Source organism: Giraffa tippelskirchi, chromosome X (genome assembly GCF_054371585.1).
Source record: "Giraffa tippelskirchi isolate mGirTip1 chromosome X, T2T-mGirTip1v1.2.pri, whole genome shotgun sequence".
NCBI classification, from domain to species: domain Eukaryota; kingdom Metazoa; phylum Chordata; class Mammalia; order Artiodactyla; family Giraffidae; genus Giraffa; species Giraffa tippelskirchi.
This window is the reverse complement of record NC_137289.1, coordinates 96,269,554-96,287,891: the sequence shown is the minus strand read 5'-3', so window position 1 is coordinate 96,287,891 and position 18,338 is coordinate 96,269,554. Positions and strand designations below refer to the sequence as shown.

The following is an 18,338-nucleotide window of genomic DNA, read 5'->3' as shown; positions in this document are numbered from 1 at the left end:
ACGGGCTCCGCGAGGAGAGTCGGGAAGTGTAGTCCCGAGAGCGCGTTCGACGCAAGCCGGATGCCTGTCGTACTGGTGTGAATGAGCGCGTGCACGCTTGAGCGCGCAATGGCTGCTGGGAGTTGTAGGTTTCGTTTTGTTTTGTTTTGCCTACAGCCGAGTGCGTTCTTCCAAGTGGGCAAGGGATTGTACTGCGCACGCGAGAGAGAGAGCAAGCGAGTGAGCGAGCGGCTGGCTTTTTGACTCATTCCTTTAAGGCATTCATCTTCTAGATTGTAAAAGTGTACAAGTTAATTAAGGCAGGGGCTTTCGCACAAAGCAACTAGGTTTGAGTCTCAGTTCTGCAGCCTGCTAAATGTGCAACAGTGGGCAGGTTACATAGCTTCCTTTGTCTTAGTTTCCGCATCTGTAAAATGGGACTATTAATAGTACCTGTTTCCTAGGATTAAAGCAGAATTAATTCATGTAAAGCAGCTGTTAAACTGTGTGTGTGATACATAATACTGTAAAAAAGCACTATGTAAGCTAAAGTCACTAGTATTCATGCATTCAATAAATGCTTTATTTTAATGTTATACATATGTGTACACTCCAGAGAATAATTACCTAGTAAACATCCATATAACCACCAATCATTATAAAGACCACCCTGTCTTCACTGATCAGTAGTGCCACGTTTGTCATTAAATCATGTGGGACAAAATAGAGTTTCTGAACTCTATTTGGTCCTTAATTACTCTAGCTCTATTACAAGTTTTGATATCTAATATGGCAAGTCCTCCCATCTTGTTATTTTTCAAAGATTATGCTTTTCTAGGTCTTTTGTATATCAATATACATTTTAGAATCAATTTGTCAAATGTCAAGGAAAAATCTTTAGAAATTTATTTGGGACTGCATTGAATCTCTGGATCACTTTGGGAGGAATTGACATCTTCATAAAATTGACTATTTCAATTAGTAAATTTAATCTATCTCTCTATTTATTTAGATCCCCTTTAATCATTTGATAATATTTGATATTTTTTTCCCATGGAGATCTTGCACATATGTTATCTTATGTCTATTCCTGCATACTTCAAATTTCAGATACTTTTGGAAAACAATGATCATTTTTCTTATTTTAGTTTCTGCCTCTGGTGCTGGCATATATTTTGTAAAAAAAAAAAAAAAATACGTATCTGTATATATATTTTTAATCAGTGCCTTTTCTGTCGCCAGGCTCTGGCCCACAAGTGTCCCATCTTCACCCCTCCTCACCCTCCCATCGGACCCTGTTATGGCCCCGCCCTGTGACCTTAATCCCTCCAAAGCTGGGGAAAGAGACGCGGGCTGTGTGCAGATGGCTCTTCAATCTCGAAAGGAGGATGTCGGCATCTGAAGGCGGGAAAGGTGAGAGCAACCTTCCACCCCTACAGACCCTTGGAGCAAGCCTGGGCTCTGCTCTATCCTCTGCCCCTCTGACCCACCCACTGCCCACCAGGATCCTACCCCTGGAGAGCCTTTAGGGGACCAGAATCATATTACCCTGTTCCCATCCCAGACAGCCCCAACACAGCCCGTAGCCTTAGATCCCAATTTGAAACCCAACCCCAATCCTGCCCTGACCTCTATCCTAGCACCCTAACTTCAACTCCAATGTCAGCCCCAAGCTTAATCCTAACACAAACTTTACCAACCAGAGGGCAATCCCCTGTTAGGGTCCAAATCCCAGCATGGATACAGACCTTACCATGAGCTCTAAAGTCACCTAAACTCAACCCCAACCCCTGGATATCAGCACTGTTGGTGAGTGAGTCTCTGACTTTCCAGAAAGAGCACAGACCCATTTTTAAGGATCAGAGAGAAAGACAGAATGCATACTTGATGGTGGTAGTAAGTCATGAAGGTTTAGAGTCAGAGACTCCCTGGGTTTAACCCAATTCAGCCGCTTCTTCAAATCACTTAACCTCTCTTTTTGCATCAATTTCTCCACCTGCAAAATGAGAATAACACTAAATGTCAGACATTCTTCTGAATGCTGAATTCATTTAATCCTCACAACAACCCTATGTTGTAGGTACTCTTATTGTCATCTCATTATACAAATAAGGAAATTGAGGCTCAGAGAGATTACATAATTTGCTCAAGGCCACAGGAAGCTACCAAGTGGTAGAATCAGGATTTAAACTCAAATAGCTTTTTTCCTCCAAAGCTGATGGTATCTTAACCAGGCCAACCCACTGCCCCTTGGAGGCTGAAATAAGGCCATGGGAATTAGAAATGGATTTAGCTGAAAAACCTAATGTAAAACTCAGATCCCACCTGAACTCAAACTCAACTTTAACCCTAACCTTGAGCCTAATTCAAATCCCAACTCATTCAACTATCTAGGCCTAACCCTAAATCATATTTTAAGTACACTTTACTCCCACCTGAAATTGAACCCAACCCAAAGTCTACCACTCAAGTTTAACCCTAAATTTGCTTCCAGCTATAAACTCAGTCCTACCTCATGCAGATTTAAGCTCTTCCACCCCAAATCTAACACAAACCCTGCTTCAGTTAGAAATATAATCTCACCCTTACTCACCTATAAACTTGCTCTTTACCCTCAGTCAACTGTAATACCAACTCATCCCCCAATCCTTAACTCAGGTACCCTCAACTCTCCCTAATTTTACATGCTCTTATCTCCTTCCCTCAGATAGAAGAATAGGATCAGGTAGGAGGCAACCAATACTTTGTCCTCACCTCGACTTGGTTTCTTCACACAGATACCACCCCAGAACCCAGTCCAGCCAATGGGACAGGCCCTGGGCCCGAATGGGGGCTATGCCCTGGGCCCTCAGCATCAGATGGTGAAATCAGCGGGGCATCGGGCTTAGGGACCCCTAAGCGAAAGACTCAGCACAGTAAGCACAAGACAGTGGCAGTAGCCAGTGCCCAGCGGTCACCCCGGGCACTCTTCTGCCTCACCCTGGCAAACCCTCTGCGGCGGTCCTGCATCAGCATTGTGGAATGGAAGCATCCTTGAAGGCCATGGGCAGGGCTCAGGGGTGAAGGTCACCAGGGTACCAAGGGTCAAGGATCAAGCCAGGGCTGGAATGAAAGAGGGCTGAGATCACCAGGGATCAAGGGTTAAGAACTGGATTCAAGGAAGAGTTGAGAAAGGTGAAGGTCTGGAGGAGGGGGCGGTGTCAGAGTCAAAGACTAAATCTCAGCCAGAGTTGAGGATGCTAAGGTTTCCGGGGGGTCAGAGTCAAGGCCTTGGTCAGAGCAGGGCCTGGAAGTGTCAAGGTTGGTCATCTTAGGGTCGAGTCAGCACTGGGTGGGGAGGGCCCCAAGGTAACATCACATTCTGAGGCCACTCTGCCTGGGTCCTTAACTGTGTCCACCTGAGGCCCTTCGACATCCTCATCTTGCTGACCATCTTTGCCAATTGCGTGGCCCTGGGAGTCTACATCCCCTTCCCAGAGGACGACTCCAACACTGCCAACCACAACCTGGTGAGGCTTGCCCCGCCCTGCCTCCAGCTAGATACAGCCCCAGTAGAGCCACACCTCAAGCCTTCCAGCCAGGCCCCACCCCTACTGACCCAGATGACCCTCTCCTGCCCAGCCGCACCCTCCGTTCTGCTTTGCTGGCCTCCCCCTGAAGTGAAAGTCGCTCAGTCATGTCAGACTCTTTGCGATCCCATGGACAATAGCCCACCAGGCTCCTCTGTCCATGGAATTCTCCAGGCCAGAATACTGGAGTGGGTAGGTGTTCCCTTCTCCAGGGGCTCTTCCCAACCCAGGGATCGAACTCAGGTCTCCCACATTGCAGGCAGATTCTTTATCCTCTGAGCCACCAGGGAAGACCCACCTGCCCCTACCCCCTATCAAACAAACCCCACTCCCTAATAACTTCCCAATCTCCCGCCTCGCCCCCGGCTCTGCCCACAGGAGCAGGTGGAATACGTATTTTTGGTGATTTTCACCGTGGAGACGGTGCTCAAGATTGTGGCCTACGGGCTGGTGCTCCACCCCAGCGCCTACATCCGCAACGGCTGGAACCTGCTCGACTTCATCATTGTTGTGGTCGGGTGCGCATCTGCAGGGGACACCCCCCACCCTAGTTCAACTTCCCACCACAGGCCTGCTAAATTCGGGGCTCAGGGAAGCGACTGCTTCAGACCGCCCCCATTTGGCAGCCAGAATCAGGAATATTGACATATTTTAAACCTATTTGCATTTCCAGTTACAGGGATTTGTACTTCTCAGAGGAGAAGGAAAGGAAGGGAAGGGAAAGGGGGATCCCAAGGCCTGACCCCCTACTTCCTTTTCCCATGTTCCCCCATCAGGCTGTTCAGCGTGCTGCTGGAGCAGGGTTCTGGACGCCCAGGGGACACCCCGCATATGGGAGGGAAGCCAGGGGGCTTCGATGTGAAGGCATTGCGGGCATTTCGGGTGCTGCGGCCACTGAGGCTGGTGTCTGGGGTCCCGAGTGAGTGGCACATCCCCTGGGCTTGGAGGTGACGGAGGGGAGCGGGAGGGGTGGGGGGCTGAACTGACCCCGCCCCTACTTTGCCCACCCCTCGCTCCCTACAGGCCTGCACATAGTACTCAATTCCATCATGAAAGCTCTGGTGCCGCTGTTGCATATTGCACTTCTTGTGCTCTTTGTCATCATCATTTATGCCATCATCGGCCTGGAGCTGTTCCTCGGACGCATGCACAAAACGTGCTACTTCCTGGGATCTGGTCAGCAAGCCCACCCATCCCGGGACAGGACATTCCCCCTCCATTGGCTCCTAAGCCCCACCCTGTTCTCAAGGAGACACACTCAAATACATGAGATTCCGCTCCCCGGTTCAGGCTCTGCCACCAGATCAACAAGCCCTACCCCCTATATTCAGGCTTCCCAGTGGCGCTAGTGGTAAAGAACCCACCTGCCAATGCAGGACACGTAAGAGATGGGTTCAATCCCTGGGTCGGGAAGATCCCCTGGAGGAGGAAATGGCAATGTACTCCAGTATTCTTGCCTGGAGAATCCCATGGACAGAGGGGCCTGGCGGGCTACAGTCCATGGGGTCTCAAAGAGTTGGACATGACTGAAGCGATTCAGCACACACACACAGCACACCCCATGTATTCAAGACTCTACCCTTAATCTCAGACCTTTCTGTGACCCCACAGACTGTAGCCCACCAGGCTCCTCTGTCCTTGGGATTCCCCAGGCAAGCATACTGGAGTGGGTTTCCATTTCCTTCTCCAGTGAATCTTCCAAACCAGGGATCCAAACGGTGTCTACCACATCTCCTGCATTAGCATTCTTTACCACTGAGCCACCAGGGAAGTGAAGATTCCTAGGCAGGCCTTTTTTATCCAGACCCAAACCCAAGGCTTGCCCCCACCCTTCTTTCAAATGACCCTCTGAAATTCACAAGACTCTGCTCCTAGGCTCATGGCTCACTGTTATTCACAAGATTCTGCCTCAAAATTTACAGTCCCACTCCCCAGATCTCTGTGGTTGGGCTCCACAGCTTCCCAGCAGTTCAGAGTCCTGACCCAGCAGTCAGAGGCTAAGGGTTGTCTATTTTTTAAATTTCATATATTTATTTATGGCTGTGCTGGGTCTTTATTGCAGTGTGTGGGCTTCTCTTGTTGTGGGTCAAAGGCTCTAGAGTGTGGACTTCAGTAGTTGTAGTTCATGGGCTCAGTAGTTGCAGTTCTCAGGCTCTAGAGCACAGGCTCAATAGTTGCAGTACTCAGGCTTAGTTGCTCTGAAGTATGTGGGATCTTTCTGGACCAGGGATCAAACCCTGGTTTCCTGCATTGGCAGGCAGATTCTTTATCACTGAGCCACCAGGGAAGCCCTAAGGTTTGTCTGATTTAGAAAAATCTAGAACCCTGAGGTAAAACTTCCCAGGTAGGCAGGCTTCCAAGGTGCCCATGACTGTGGGTGGGCACACTTCGGATTCCAGAGCTCCAGTGTTCCCACAGACATAGAGGCGGAGGAGGACCCGTCACCCTGTGCGTCCTCAGGATCAGGGCGTGCTTGCACGCTGAACCAGACGGAGTGCCGCGGGCGCTGGGCAGGGCCCAACGGAGGCATCACCAACTTTGACAACTTTTTCTTCGCCATGCTGACAGTCTTCCAGTGCATCACCATGGAAGGCTGGACCGATGTGCTCTACTGGGTGAGGTGGAATGACAGACACCCAGTGCAGAAGCTGAACCTGCCTTTCCTCCCTGAGCTCAGGCAGGAGGGTCTGCATACACTGAGAGATGCATGTCCCCCCTCTCCCCAGATGCAGGATGCCATGGGGTATGAGCTTCCCTGGGTGTATTTCGTGAGTCTCGTCATCTTTGGATCCTTCTTCGTCCTCAACCTTGTACTCGGTGTCCTGAGTGGGTGAGGAGCCTAGACACTTACCCAACCCCTCAGCCCCTGTCCCTTTACTTTGTTCCTAGCAAACTTCTAGGCATCCTTCAAAACCCATCTAAAATACCCCTTCATTCATTCCGTCAACACTGGGCATCTACTGTGTGTAAGGCACTATTTTAGGAATGGAACAAGAGACAAAATTTTCTGCCTTATTGGATATTACATACATACATACACACATATGTGTTTTGTCTTATATGAAATATGTACTATGGAAAGAAAGGAATGGGGAGATATTGTAATTACAAATAGGGACAAGCAGGGACAGGCCTCCTTGAAAAGGTGTTATCTGAGTAAAAATGGGCAAGATACTGAGCCATGTGAATATCTGAGGAAGAGTGTTCCAAGCAAAGGGAAGAACCAGTGCAAAGTCTCCAAAGCTAAAACGTGCTTAGCGTATTCAAAGAACAGCAAGGAGGTCATTGTGGCTGGGATGGTGATGGCAAGGGGGCCAGGGTGGTTCCTCTGTCTAGCCCTCTATTCTCCTCCCTCAGGGAGTTCTCCAAAGAGAGGGAGAAGGCAAAAGCACGAGGGGATTTCCAGAAGCTTCGGGAGAAGCAGCAGCTGGAGGAGGACCTCCGGGGCTACCTGGACTGGATCACACAGGCGGAGGAGCTGGACATGGAGGACCCCTCAGCTGCTGGCAACTTTGGTTCCGTGGCTGAAGAGGGCCTGGCCGGCCACCGTAGGCAATCTCAACCCAGCCCACTCCTTGCCTCACGCGTCCCTCAGATGTGGGCTGCCCTCCTGAGATCTAGCCCCAGCCCTCAGCAACTCTAGGCCCAGCTTCTGGTTATGGTCTATGACACAGAACCCAGACTCAGATACCCTTCCCAGACTGTACCCAGAACAAAGACTCCAAATAACACCCCTCACCCCAGAGCCCTAACTTCACCCCAGACCATGCTCCCCAAATGTCCTCCCTGTGCTTACAGGGCCACAACTGGCAGAGCTGACCAATAGGAGACGAGGACATCTGCGCTGGTTCAGTCACTCCACCCACTCCACCAGCAGCCATGGTGAGGATTCAACCAGGTTGAGGAGGGGGTGGGATGAGTAGGCAGAGGGGAAGCCCAAGAGCAGAACCCTGGCGTCTTCATGTGCTGACCTCTTCTCCCACCCTGCCCACAGCCAGCCTCCCAGCCAGTGACACTGCTTCGATGGCAGAGACCCAAGGAGATGAGGAAGAGGAAGAGGGCACTCTAGCCAGCTGTACACGCTGCCTGTGAGGCCCCCAGCCCTCGACCCCTGACCCAGCCCAGAACCCGGAACAGATCCTGGCCCCAGTCCTGCCTTCAGCCTCCAGCCTCCTAGCCCTGACCTCCAACGCCTGCTGCTGAGTGCCCCTCAGCCCCCAGTGATGCCCACCTCCCATCTTCCTCTTTTCCAGAAATAAGATCATGAAAACCAGCGTTTGGTGAGTTGGGAAAGCTGTGTGACTCTCAGACCCTATGACTTTGTGAACCCCACCTCTAAGCCCCCCATGACCAACAGGCTCCCCCACCTGAGCCCCCAGCACAGGTTCAGATATGTGATCTCTATCAGTGGGCTCCCTGTCCCCACAGCCGCCGTCTCCGCCGAGCCAACCGGGGCCTTCGGGTGCGCTGCCGGAGGGCTGTGAAGTCCAATGCCTGCTACTGGGCCGTCCTGCTGCTCGTCTTCCTCAACACTCTGACAATTGCCTCGGAGCACCACGGGCAGCCTTTCTGGCTCACCCAGATCCAGGGTGCACCCCCCCAGCCTGCCAGCCCTCTCCCCAGCCCCCAATTCCTTCCACACCAGAAGCTCAGATGCAGGATCTCTTGGGTGCCCCAGATCCCCAGATATGGCCCTCCCACCCAAGTAAATGCAGAAAACCTGTCCCGTCCTACCTTGCAGCTTACACTTATGTAGCCCTTGCTGTGTGTGTCAGGCTCTGTTCTCGGCAGTTTACATGTCCTCACTCAATTTCTCTTCACTGCAACTTTATGTGAATTAAGTACTAAGGCACAGAGGCCTAGCACCAAGGTCCTGAAGAGTTAAGTGACTAACCCCAGGACTCAGCTACTGAGTGGCAAACCCAGGCAGCCTGGCTTTAGAGTTCAGGCTCTTAACACCCCACTGTCTGGACAAGTTAAACCCTCTGTGCCTCTATTTCCCCATCTACAAAATGGAGATAGTGATAGTATCCACTTCATGGGATGCTAAAAGTAAAAGTGAAAGTGTTAGTTGCTCAGTTCTGTCTGATTCTTTGAGACCCCATGAACTGTAGCTTGCCAGGCTCCTCTGTCTGTGGAATTCTCCAGATAAGAATACTGGAGTGGGTAGCCATTCCCTTCTCCAGGGAATCTTCCCGACTCAGGGAGCAAACCCACGTCTTGTGCATTGCAGACGGATTCTTTACCATCTGAGCCACCAGGGATGGTGGGGAGGATTAAATGAGTTAACGTGAAAAATGCTTAGAACGTTGCCTGACCCAGATGGAGTTAACACTGTATAAGTGTTATTAATAGCCCTTACTATTATTCATTTTAATGTCAGCCCCAACCTGAATACTGAGCAAACTTCTAACCCCAACCCTCAAACTGGCCCCAGTCCCAGCTAAACACTAGGCTCTAAGTCTACCCATGAATCAGAGTTTTTCTGTATTCACAGAGGCTAACCGAGGCCCACACCCCAGCTCTACCCTCGCCCCAGCTTCAACTCTCAACACCTCGTTCACCTTGACCTACAAACTCACCCTATCCTCAATCCTAATCACATCACCAGCCTGTGCCTGGTCCGATACCAGCTGCCCCAGATCGCTCCATGGCCCCTACCTTCCCACATGTCGCCACAAAACCTGGCTAGCCCACTCACCCCTGCCCCTCTCCCCACAGAGTATGCCAACAAAGTGTTACTCTGTCTATTCACGGTGGAGATGCTTCTCAAGTTGTATGGTCTGGGGCCCTCTGTCTACGTGTCCTCCTTCTTCAACCGCTTTGACTGCTTTGTGGTCTGTGGGGGCATCCTGGAGACTACCCTGGTGGAGGTGGGTGCCATGCAGCCCCTGGGCATCTCAGTACTCCGCTGTGTGCGCCTCCTCAGGATCTTTAAGGTCACCAGGTATGTGGGTGGGTGAGAGGGGGTGGGTGTGTTTGTATGTGGCGAGGGGTGAAGACTGAGACACCAAACACAGCTGCAACAGCCACCACCCCAGCTCCAATGATGACTATATTTGCATCACCATTCATTTATCAAATATCCATTGAGTGCCTACTGCATACAAGGTGTCCTTCCAGGCCCTAGGGAAACACCAGGAATCAAAGCAGACACTAGCTCCTGCCTTCCTAGAGATTAAAGTCAGTTGGGGAGGGGTCTACTCCACTTCCCTCCCCTTCCTCAGCCTCAACTTCAGCTAGAATATGATTCCCAACCCCATCTCCAAATTCAATCCCTTACTCATCACCAACCCAAACCCCATCCCTCACCCCCAACCATAACACTATCTCTAACTCCAACCACCAGCCACTCATCATCCACAAGGTCATTTACAGCCCCAATATCCAAGCCCAAGCCCAGCCCCACCTCCAACCTCATTTCTAACTCCCAGCTACATCCCCATCACTAACCATAACCCCCACATCCCAAACTCATAACCATCAGCCTATCTCCAACTGCAAACTCATCCCCAATCCCAGCCCTAATCTTATCCCCATCCATCCTCTCCTCTATCCCAACTCTCAACCACAGCCTTATCCCCAACTCAGTCATCTACAACTCCAAATATTCCCCAAGCCCATCCCCAGCTACCATCCGTTACCCCAACCCCATTCCCAGGCCCTACCTGAAACCCAATTCTAGCTTCACCAACTTCCATATACCCACCATACTAATCTCATCTTCCCTAATGCCACCCTAACCTCAAATATAACCTTCCCTTTCCTTCTTATTCTCACCTCACTCTAACTCCAAAATCACATCCAACAGTGACATCAAAGTTCATCTTAACCCAGTCTGCCCCAGTACATCCCAAGCTGAAGCCCTGCCCTGGATCCTGACTCACCACTGGACATGTCAACCCTTCCCCCTCCATCTCTGCTGCAGGCACTGGGCATCTCTGAGCAATTTAGTGGCGTCCCTGCTCAATTCAATGAAATCCATTGCATCCTTGCTGCTCCTCCTCTTCCTCTTTATTATCATCTTCTCCCTGCTTGGCATGCAGCTGTTTGGGGGCAAGTTCAACTTTGACCAGACCCACACCAAGCGAAGCACCTTTGACACCTTTCCCCAGGCCCTCCTCACTGTCTTTCAGGTGGGACCTGGAGATCATGGGATGGGTGGGCAAGCAGGGAGGGACCCAAGGTTGGGGAGAGGGTCCCAAGAGCTTCATGGTGACTTCCCACCCCTAGATACTGACGGGTGAGGACTGGAATGTGGTCATGTATGATGGTATCATGGCCTATGGCGGCCCCTTCTTCCCAGGGATGCTGGTGTGCGTGTATTTCATCATCCTCTTCATCTGCGGCAATTGTATCCTCAGAGCCTTGGGAGGCTGGATCATGGCAGGGTTGGGGGAGGATAATGAGGACCTGGGCACTCTGTAGGCAGTCTGCTTCTCCATCCTCTCTAGCCTGAGCTCACCCCAGACATCCTATTGAATGTGTTTCTTGCCATCGCTGTGGACAACCTGGCCAGTGGAGACGCAGGCACTGACAAAGATAAGGGCAGGTGAGGTCTGACTCTGCCTCCAAGACACTCTCGCCCTGGAATCCCTGACGGGGACCCTCACACACATATCCCACACCACCAAAGATGTCTTGGTCTCCCTGGCAATCTCCATCTGCAGATCCAACCTGCCAGTCCTCATTCATTGGACATGCATTTACTGAGCACCTACTTTTTACCTGGTGGCTCAGGGCTTCCCTGGTGGCTCAGATGGTAAAGAATCTTCCTGCAATGCAGGAGACTCATTGTTACCCAGTTCAATCCCTGAATAAGGAAGGTCCCCTGGAGAAGGGAATGGGGAGGAATACCCACTCCAGTATTCTTGCCCAAGAAATCCCATGGATAGAGGAGCCTGGCAGGCTATATATAGTCTATGGGGTCCCAAAGAGACGAACACAACTGAGCAACTAATATACACATGCACACTTTTTGCCAGGCCCTGTTCTATATGCTAAGGAGACAGCAGTGGTCAAAGTAGACAGAGTTCTTGCTTTCATGGAGCTGACATTCTAGTTGGGAAAGGCAAGCAAAAGACAAACAAATGAATATATAATAATATAGTTTAATTAAATATATGTTTACAATATGTAGTGAAGGAAAAGAAAGCAGAATAAGAGAATAGAGAGATATGATGCTTGCTGTTTTGGTTAGAGTATAAGGAAGGTGACTGTTGAACAGAGGCCTGAAAGAAGTAGGGGAATGAGCCATACTGATATCTGGAGTAAGAGTGTTCAAGGCAAGGGGACAGCAAGTGCAGAGGTCTTGAGGCGATAATATTCTTAGCACATTCAAAAAACACCATGGAGGGGTTTCCCTGGTGATCCAGGGATTAGGACCCCATGCTTCCGCAGAGGGGCAGGGGGCACAGGTTCAGTCCTTAGTCAGGGAACTAAGATGCCACATGCTTCTGGGAGTGGCAAAAACAAAACAAAACACCATGGAGACACCATGGATGCCATGGAGTGGCATGAACAAGGAAGAGACTGATAGGGGCTGAGCTCAAATAGGGGGAAATAAAGAAGCCAAATCAAGGGTATTCTGGGCCATGGTGAGGACTTTCGGTTTTGCTCTGAGTGAGGGGGGAGCCATGGGAGGGGTGGGAGCAGAGGAGGAATGTCCCAGACTTAGAATTGAACAGGATCTCTCCTGCTGCTGTGAGAATAGACCAAGGAGATGAGGGAGGAAGCAGGGAGGTTCTATGGGACCTAAGAAAGGTCTGTTCTGACTACAGTGACCCCCTCCTCTACCAGCCTTGCCTATTAGCTTCAATCTTTAACAGTCACCACCCACCCCACCCCCCATATTTCTTTGCCCAGGGAGAAGATCACTGAGGAAACTCCACAGGAGAATGGAGCACTGGTGAGTTAAAAGCCTGGGCACTGTCTACACCTCCCACCACCACCAGTATCTGTCTGTGTGCGTGTCTTTAACCCCAATCCTCTGCCTATTCATTCCTTCTTTATTGCATCCCTTCTGTGCCTCCCCCGTGTCCATCCCCTGGTGAATCCCCCATCATCAATGACCCCCATCTTCCTGTCCCCAGGTGCCTGGTGGGGAGAATGAGGAAGAGGAAGCTGCAACGAATGAAGGAGCAGGCAAGTGGGCAGGGTCGGGTGGAAGAGGTGTAGGACCTTGGGGAAACCACCCAGGCAGACCTTGTGACCCCTGAGACCCTCTTCTCTGGGGAGCAGCATTCTCTGAGATGGTCTTGAAAATAATGGACTTGGTGTGTGGCCGGGAAGTTTCAAGACACTGAGATTAAAGATGTGCTTAGTCGCTCAGTCGTGTCCAACTTTTTGCGACCCCACGGACTGCAGCCCACCAAGTTCCTCTTTCAATGAAGATTCTCCAGGCTAGAATACCGGAGTGGGTTGCCATGCCCTCCTCCAGGGGATCTTCCCAACCCAGGAATCAAACCCAGGTCTCCCACATTGCAAACGGATTCTTTACTGACTGAGCCACCAGGGAAGCCCAAGAAGAGAAACCAATATTTTGTTTTATTGCAGAACTTCTCAGAGCCTTTATTATAAAATAGTGTGCAAATGCCTGAAGAGGGGCTTCCCCAGTGGTTCAGATGGTAGAGAATCTAACTGCAGTGTGGGAGACCTAGGTTCAATCCCTGGGTCTGGAAGATCTCCTGAAGAAGGGAATGGCAACCCGCACCAGTATTCTTGCCTGGGAAATCCCATGGGCAGAGGAGCCTGGTGGGCTACAGTCCTGCAGATGGCGATGTTCACTCAGCACACATTTACTGAGCCCCTACTGTGTCCCAGGGCTTCCCTTGTGGCTCAGCTGGTAAAGAATCCACCTGCAATGCGGGAGACCTGGGTTCAATCCGGTGTTCTAAGTGCTGAGGACACAGAAGTGAACAAAATGAACTGAAATCCCTTCTCTGAGGAGCTCCCATTCTAGCAGGGAGATGCGAATTTACCATGGGAAAGCACTGTTCTAGGTGCTCTACATACATCTTCTCAATTCATTCTCTCTTTTGATCTTCTTCTGGTGCCAGGCATGGAGGAAGAGGAGGAGGAAGAGGAAGAGGAGGAAGAGGAAGGGGGGGCTGGGCATGTGGAACTCCTGCAGGAAGTTGTACCCAAGGAGAAGGTGGTACCCATCCCTGAGGGCAGTGCCTTCTTCTGCCTCAGCCAAACCAACCCGTGAGTGCTGTGAATGTGCAGGGGGCCTGAGGGAGCAAAGGTGGGGAGGGAAACAGGAGGGGCTGGGGCAGGGAGAGGGGGAGGACCAGACCAGGGAGCGGCCAAGGCTCGGGTGGGGTGCACAGCCTGATGCAACAGGGCCCAGGCTGTCTCCCTTGGGCTCCCCCAGTCACTTCTGTGGTCCTGGGTTCTGACCATGGCTGTTTTTCCACTCCCCAGGCTGAGGAAGGCCTGCCACATCCTCATCCATCATCACATCTTCACCAATCTCATCCTGGTGTTTATCATCCTCAGCAGCGTGTCCCTGGCCGCTGAGGATCCCATCCGAGCCCACTCCTTCCGCAACCACGTGAGCCTTGGGCTGGGGGCTCAAGGGGACACTCCCAGGGCTGTCCTACTGGACACAAGCTATGGCCAGGGTGCAGACAGGGACAAGACCCCTAGTTAGGCAGAGAGAGACGAGCAATAATGGTAGGTGCGGCAGTACTAGCCTTTATTACGTGTGCAACACCCTTGGGGAAGCGCCAGGGAGGTGATCAGTATTTGGCAGAGGAGGAAGCTGTACTCAGTGGCTGAGCAGACCAAGGGTGCCCATGGAGCTGGGTAGAAGGAGAGGAGGCCAGATCCAAAGGCTTGTCTTTCTGATGGCCAGAGCTTTTGCCTTGTAGAGAAGTCCTTGATGGTGATGAGAGAGGGGAAGGAGAGGGAGGGAAGGAAGGAAGGAGAGAGTGAGGAAGAGAGGGAAGGAGGGAGGATGAACAGCAAAACCTACAGAGAGGGACACACAGCTAGGATCCCCCTCAGCCATGACTTGGTGCCCCCCCTCTTTCTTGCCCCCCAGATTCTGGGGTACTTCGATTATGCCTTCACCTCTATTTTCACTGTGGAGATTCTACTAAAGGTATGAATGGGCTCCTGAAGTTCATGGGGTCACAAAGAGTTGGCGGACATGACTCAGCAACTGAACAACAATTGATATGCCCCCATCATACCCCCAGTTGCCCCAACCTACTCCCCACCCCCCCTTGTAGCCCACCACTCCTGTTTCCATCCCCAACTGCCCTCCCCATCTCAAGATCTGGGGTCTGCTAAGTTGCTTCAGTCGTGTCCGACTCTGTGCGACCCCATAGACGGCAGCCCACCAGGCTCCACCATCCCTAGGATTCTCCAGGCAAGAATACTGGAGTGGGTTGCCATTTCCTTCTCCAGTGCATGAAAGGGAAAAGTGAAAGTGAAGTCGCTCAGTCGTGTCCGACTCTTCGCGACCCCATGGGCTGCAGCCCACCAGGCTCCCCCATCCATGGGATTTTCCAGGCAAGAGTACTGGAGTGGGGTGCCACTGCCTTCTCCATCTGGGGTCTAACTAGCCTGATATTCCCCTACTCCCAAGATGACAGTGTTCGGGGCTTTCCTGCACCGTGGCTCCTTCTGCCGTAGCTGGTTCAATCTGCTGGATCTGCTGGTGGTCAGCGTGTCCCTCATCTCCTTTGGTATCCAGTGAGTGACACCTTGCCCACTCCATCCCTCCAAGAGCCAAGGCCAAGCCCCGGCCATGGCCTGAGGACTGCCCTCTCCTCAGCTCCAGTGCCATCTCAGTGGTGAAGATTCTGCGTGTGCTCCGAGTACTGCGGCCCCTTCGAGCCATCAACAGGGCCAAAGGACTCAAGGTATGCACATCCCACCCAAATCCATGGGACCCAGACTCTGCCCCGCCCCTGGGGCCAAAGATCATGGTCAGAGTGGCCATTTGCAGTGATGTCTGACCCTCGTAGTTCAGTTGGTAAAGAATCTGCCTTCAATTCAGGAGATCCGGGTTCAATTCCTGGGTGGGGAAGATACCCTGGAGAAGGAAATGGCAACCCATTCCAGTATTCTTGCCTGAAGAATACCATGGACAGAGGAGCCTGGCAGGTTACAGTCCATGGGGTCGCAAGAGTCAGACACAACTGAGCGACTAAAACCACAACCTGACCACATAGCCTGGACCTGATGTTGTAACCACCTGGCCCTGAACACTGAGCACAGTTACAAGTGACTGTCCATTCCTTACCAAAGGCCACATTTCTATGATCCAAGTTCCTGATGTGCGGACTCATACCCATCTGGCAAACACTTGTTTGCAGTTGGTGCCCACATGTCCTTCACCCAAGACCGCATGTTCTCAACCCAAGTCCCTGAGCCCCACACATGCCAAGAGTTTGTGCCCCCTGGCTGCCATGGCCTGCAGTGTCCATGAGCCATATTTGTGGGTGCCTGCAGCACGTGGTGCAGTGTGTGTTTGTGGCCATCCGGACCATTGGAAATATCATGATCGTGACCACGCTCCTGCAGTTCATGTTCGCCTGCATTGGCGTGCAGCTCTTCAAGGTGAGAGGAAACACTGGAAAGGCTCAGATGTGAGTCAAGGCGGGGAGGGGGGATGAAGGCTGAATCTGTTTGACAAATATCATCCCTGCAGGGGAAATTCTACAGTTGCACTGATGAGGCCAAACACACACCCCAAGAATGCAAGTGAGTGCCCAAATCCTGCCCTCAATGCAGCCCAGGACCCCTCCCAGAGTCCAAAGAGGTCCCTGGATCTCACCCAGGCCTCTGAAACCCCTAGACCTTCCTCCAAAGAACTGCAGAGACCCCCAGAGTTTTTAAAATATTTATTTGGCTGGGCTTCCCGATAGCTCAATGGATAAAGAATCCACCTGCCAATGCAGGAGACACAGGAGATGCTGGTTCGTTTTCTGGGTTGGGAAGATCCCCTGGAGGATGGCATGGCAACCCACTCCAGTATTCTTGCCTGGAGAATCCCATGGACAGAGAAGCCTGGCCAGCTACAATACAAAGGGTCACAAGAGTTGGATATGACTTAGCAACTACACACATACAGACACACACACACACACACACATATTTATTTGGCTAAGTCAGGTCCTAGTGGCAGCACACAGATCTTTGTTGCATCATGCGGGATCTTCCGCTGCAGCTGCAGTGTACAGAACTCTCTTGCTATGGCACACAGGCTCAGTACTTACAGCCCATTGGCTCCAGAGCACACGGGCTTAGTTGCTTTGTGGCATGTGGGATCTTAGTTCCCCAACCAGGAATCAAACCCGCATCTCCTGCATTGCAAAGTGGATTCTTAACCATTGGACCACAAGGTAAGTGCCACCCCCAGATTTTATCAAGGCCCCCAAGACCCCAGAATTCCTCAAGGCCCTAAGATACACCCTGAGAATTCTAAGAATTGCAAAGGCTCTCAGAACTCACTAATCCGTAAGAGACCCCCAGTAACTGCCCCAAACCCCTCTCCACATTCCCCAGAGTTCCCTCCACTCTACTCCAGATCCCCTGGCAATTCCCAAACACCTATCACCACCACCACCAAGTCCCCAGCTTCCACCTTGAGACTCCTGTAGAGGGTAGTTGTTATTTAGCCACTAAGCTGTGTCTGACTGTTTTGCAACACCATGAAACTGTAGCCTGTCAGGCTCCTCTGTCCAAGGGGTTTCCCAGGCAAGAATACTGGAGTGGATCCCCCTACTTCAGGGGATCTTCCCAACCCCGGAATCAAACCTGCATCGCCTACGTCTCCTGCATTGCAGGCAAATTCTTTACCACTAGGGTACCTGGAAAACCTGTAGCGGGTAGTAGTTAACAGAAATTAGACATTCCTGGTTCAAATTCATCTCATGAGACTTGAGTATGTTTCTTAACCTCAATGAGTTCCATTTTCTTCAACTGAAAAATGAGGATCAAATGAGTGTGGATTTCACGAGGTTGTTGTGAGGAGTAAATGAGTTACTACATGGAAAGTGTACTGCAATGTAAAAGTAGCACATGTAAAGCCTAGCACAGTGCCTGGCATATACTTCGTGCTGATAAATGTTGGCTATTATTAGTATTGCTTTATCCTGGATGGCAATGATGATGATAATAATAATAGTGATGATAGCTAACGTATATGGTCCCAACAATGCCCCAGACACTGTTCTCATTGATTGACAAAATTAATCCTTGTAACAAGCCAGGAAATATGTTCTGTCATTATCCTTATTTCATAAATGGGGAAAACTGAAGCACAGAGAGACTCACTGCCCAAGGTTACCCAGCCAGTAAATGGAAGTTCAGGATTTGAACCCAGGCTATTCACTTCCACCACTATGCCCTGCTGCCTCCATGCTGGAGAAACCAGTCACCTTTCCATAGCTTCCCCACCCATCCTCACCCATCCAGCATGTCTGCAACATCCACAGGGGCTCCTTCCTGGTCTACCCCGATGGAGATGTGTCAAGGCCTCTGGTCCGGGAGCGGCTCTGGGTCAACAGCGATTTCAACTTTGACAATGTCCTTTCAGCAATGATGGCCCTGTTCACTGTCTCCACCTTCGAAGGCTGGCCAGCGTGAGGGACAGGGCCCTAGGGATGGGCAGGGGACTGGGCAAGAGTCTCTAGTGGATTGCTTTGGATATCCTGGGGATGGGTAGAAGAGTATCTTGGGATGTGATGAAGGTCTCTGGAGAATGGATAGAGTTTTCTGGGGACTGGTGGGTGTATCAGATGACTAAGTGGGGATCTCCTAGAAGTTGGTTGA

The 18,338-nt window shown here is 51.2% G+C and overlaps 1 protein-coding gene across 2 annotated transcripts in view; it reads left to right on the top strand.

Annotated features, from left to right (window-relative positions):
• Positions 1-130: 130 nt before the first annotated feature.
• Positions 131-18,338, top strand: part of CACNA1F (calcium voltage-gated channel subunit alpha1 F) — a 28,717-nt gene continuing 10,509 nt past the window's right edge. Inside the window, exons 1-28 of one of the 2 annotated variants that reach the window (XM_081564874.1) lie at positions 131-219; positions 1,222-1,392; positions 2,757-3,006; positions 3,383-3,488; positions 3,927-4,066; positions 4,325-4,467; positions 4,572-4,724; positions 5,967-6,163; positions 6,275-6,378; positions 6,906-7,096; positions 7,347-7,430; positions 7,543-7,636; positions 7,802-7,828; positions 7,977-8,137; positions 9,270-9,495; positions 10,477-10,684; positions 10,782-10,902; positions 11,019-11,100; positions 12,414-12,456; positions 12,641-12,692; positions 13,607-13,754; positions 13,974-14,103; positions 14,596-14,655; positions 15,145-15,251; positions 15,334-15,421; positions 16,014-16,121; positions 16,213-16,265; positions 18,002-18,148. In XM_081564874.1, the coding sequence (XP_081421000.1) occupies positions 1,368-1,392; positions 2,757-3,006; positions 3,383-3,488; positions 3,927-4,066; positions 4,325-4,467; positions 4,572-4,724; positions 5,967-6,163; positions 6,275-6,378; positions 6,906-7,096; positions 7,347-7,430; positions 7,543-7,636; positions 7,802-7,828; positions 7,977-8,137; positions 9,270-9,495; positions 10,477-10,684; positions 10,782-10,902; positions 11,019-11,100; positions 12,414-12,456; positions 12,641-12,692; positions 13,607-13,754; positions 13,974-14,103; positions 14,596-14,655; positions 15,145-15,251; positions 15,334-15,421; positions 16,014-16,121; positions 16,213-16,265; positions 18,002-18,148 (3,248 nt within the window). In that variant the 5' untranslated portion in view covers positions 131-219; positions 1,222-1,367. Of the gene's footprint in view, positions 220-1,221; positions 1,443-2,756; positions 3,007-3,382; positions 3,489-3,926; positions 4,067-4,324; positions 4,468-4,571; positions 4,725-5,966; positions 6,164-6,274; positions 6,379-6,905; positions 7,097-7,346; positions 7,431-7,542; positions 7,637-7,801; positions 7,829-7,976; positions 8,138-9,269; positions 9,496-10,476; positions 10,685-10,781; positions 10,903-11,018; positions 11,101-12,413; positions 12,457-12,640; positions 12,693-13,606; positions 13,755-13,973; positions 14,104-14,595; positions 14,656-15,144; positions 15,252-15,333; positions 15,422-16,013; positions 16,122-16,212; positions 16,266-18,001; positions 18,149-18,338 lie in introns of those variants that run through there. The other variant, XM_081564875.1, reaches the window with a different exon arrangement.